This window comes from Telopea speciosissima, chromosome 8 (genome assembly GCF_018873765.1).
Source record: "Telopea speciosissima isolate NSW1024214 ecotype Mountain lineage chromosome 8, Tspe_v1, whole genome shotgun sequence".
Taxonomy (NCBI): domain Eukaryota; kingdom Viridiplantae; phylum Streptophyta; class Magnoliopsida; order Proteales; family Proteaceae; genus Telopea; species Telopea speciosissima.
This window is the reverse complement of record NC_057923.1, coordinates 51,463,088-51,465,389: the sequence shown is the minus strand read 5'-3', so window position 1 is coordinate 51,465,389 and position 2,302 is coordinate 51,463,088. Positions and strand designations below refer to the sequence as shown.

At 42.4% G+C, this 2,302-nt stretch overlaps 1 protein-coding gene across 1 annotated transcript; it reads left to right on the top strand.

Annotated features, from left to right (window-relative positions):
- The first annotated feature begins 1,108 nt into the window (after positions 1–1,108).
- On the top strand, positions 1,109–2,082 carry LOC122672418. Its single transcript, XM_043869897.1, has 2 exons — positions 1,109–1,231; positions 1,546–2,082. Exons 1-2 carry the CDS (start codon positions 1,109–1,111, stop codon positions 2,080–2,082), a joined length of 660 nt encoding a protein of 219 aa, XP_043725832.1.
- Positions 2,083–2,302: the final 220 nt, after the last annotated feature.

Genomic DNA, 2,302 nt, shown 5'->3' with positions numbered 1-2,302 from the left:
GTTCAAAACATTGCATCAAAACAAATTTTTGCAAGATGGCAAGATCTACTTTCAAGTTTTGATTTTGACATAGAATATATAAAAGGAGAGCAAAATTCAATCCTTGACTTTCTCACCCGAGAATTCCTACAGGGACCAAAGGCCATAAACCAAATCTGCATCATGCCGCCCAAAGAGGACAATCCCCTCTCAAGAGTTAAATCCAAAAGTGCCTATGCCAAAGCTCCACCTCAAAAACAAATAGCAAGTTCCTCTCAAGACACCTCTCTCGTCCCCTTCTCCCACGTGGTCGCAGGGACTTCCCAAACAATGACAAAACCAAGCTCCTCCAAATCTGTGGCCAACTTTTCCACTCAAGGGCTGGCTCAACAAACACCAAGACCCATCCAAAAGAGCCAATATGTAAACAAAGGTATCTTCCAAGACATTACCATCCTAGAAGACCTTTACACCCAAAAATGCACCTCAGCAGCAGACATTGCTAAGAGGATTTTCTACCAAGACTGGCATTTCTATTCTCCAAACCCCTTAAAAACCCAAGAGTTCTACGAGTAGGTTTACAAGGAATGTAAGTGTAAACCAGAGTCAAACCTACTTTTTCTTATCTAGTCAAACCTCAAAATAGTAGACAATTATGGTACCATGAAAATAAAAAAAAACCATATATATCTTTCTTATTTTAAGATAGGGTAAAAGATTTGTACAATGCCAGTTTAATTTCAAAATTGTTTATTGCCACCCCTCATAAGACTCAAATTACTGTAGCACCACCCCTATACAATGTCTCATATGCCCCCTACTTCATTATCTTTCTCATAATGCCCCTCCTCCAAGGCATGAAATTGCACACTCTCAGTTGGGTTTTCGGGTTTGTTAAGGTTAAAACATTGAAAGGGTAAGTTGATAATTTTAACTTCACAATTTCAGTTTAATAGTTGATAAGGGTAAAATGAACTTTTCCATTCAACCACTAAAAACAAACTAACACCGTCAGATTTCATAGGGCTTCAAGTAATTGTTTGAACAGTTGGGTGTATCTTGCAATCAGGCCCTAGTACATGGCGTGTACAAGTAATTTTCCCTCATAATAATAATAAAGCTATGAACGATGGAGGAGAGTGTGGAAGATGGTTTGGATCCAGGAGGGGCTAGACCTTCAGATCGTGGGAAACAAATGAAAATCTTAGATTTTTTCAAGGCTAGGCCATTGGAGAAGGAGAACGATGCATCAGTGAGTGATAAGGGGAAAGATATTGAGGGATTCGAGAATCGAGATCCATGATGCTGAGATTACGAGTGCTCAAGGGAAGAGACTGCATGCAACCAAAAACTCATATGCCAATGCTGTGTGGGAGGGTCCTTGCCGGACATAGGCGATCTCCTTGAGCCGATCCGATCAGGATCCTTTTTCAAAGTGATCTCCCTCAAAAGGCGTATGAAGAACGATTGCCAGGCTATCGCAACGCCTTAATTGGAAGAACTAATTTCTTATTCATGTCCCTGGATGACATTAGGAAAACAGTTAGGGAATCTTGGAACCTGTAGGGGAAGGTTTTTATTGCTTTGATGGGAAAAGGTTTTGCTATGTTCCGCGCCGAGTTGGAAAGTGATATGACAAGGATTTGGAGAAGAAGCCCAGTGAAGGTGCAGAATCTAGTAATCCCCTTCCAACGTTGGAGGCCCGGATTCAATATTAACAAGAACCAGTTGTCGACAAAGCTGGTTTGGATTCGATTCCCTGGTTTACCTCTTGAGTGTTGGCATGAGAAAATTTTATTATCCATGGCCAAGGCTGCAGGCAGGCCAATTGCCCTTGATCGCAGGACACTTAATGGAATGTATGGTAATTTTGCTAGAGTTCTGGTCGAAGTGGAGTTGGAAGGGAAGCGCGTGGACGAGATTCAAGTCAAACATATGAAACATGGCTCTGAGAAACCATTCTGGTTTAATCAAGAAATCTTGTATGAAGATCGAATGGGTCATTGCGGTTTTTGTAAGAAGGTGGGGCATACGATCTCTACTTGTTTGGAGAAGAAGAGAGCTGACGCCAATGAGGAAGATGAGAGACAAGACGGTTGGTAATGTCTCTTTGAATAATGGGCCAAGATGTGGGTTGGGTGGAGGTGGATCCCATTGAGGCGAGTCATCCAGAGGCCAGCATGTGGGGTCTAACCGTGAAATGGAGGGCTGCTTGGAAGTGGTCCTTGATGTTGGAGAAGATCATGTAGTAGATTCCATTGCTCCGACCTCCTTCAGAGATGGTACGGTGGTAGTGCACGCTCCTGAAGTTTTGGAGGTTGAT

Bases quoted from the DNA above. Each gene is read 5' to 3' on its own strand.
- LOC122672418 (XM_043869897.1), top strand. From the start codon at position 1,109: ATGGAGGAGAGTGTGGAAGATGGTTTGGATCCAGGAGGGGCTAGACCT. The intron at 1,232-1,545 runs GTGAGTGATAAG...TGGAACCTGTAG, and splicing joins AGAAGGAGAACGATGCATCA to GGGAAGGTTTTTATTGCTTT.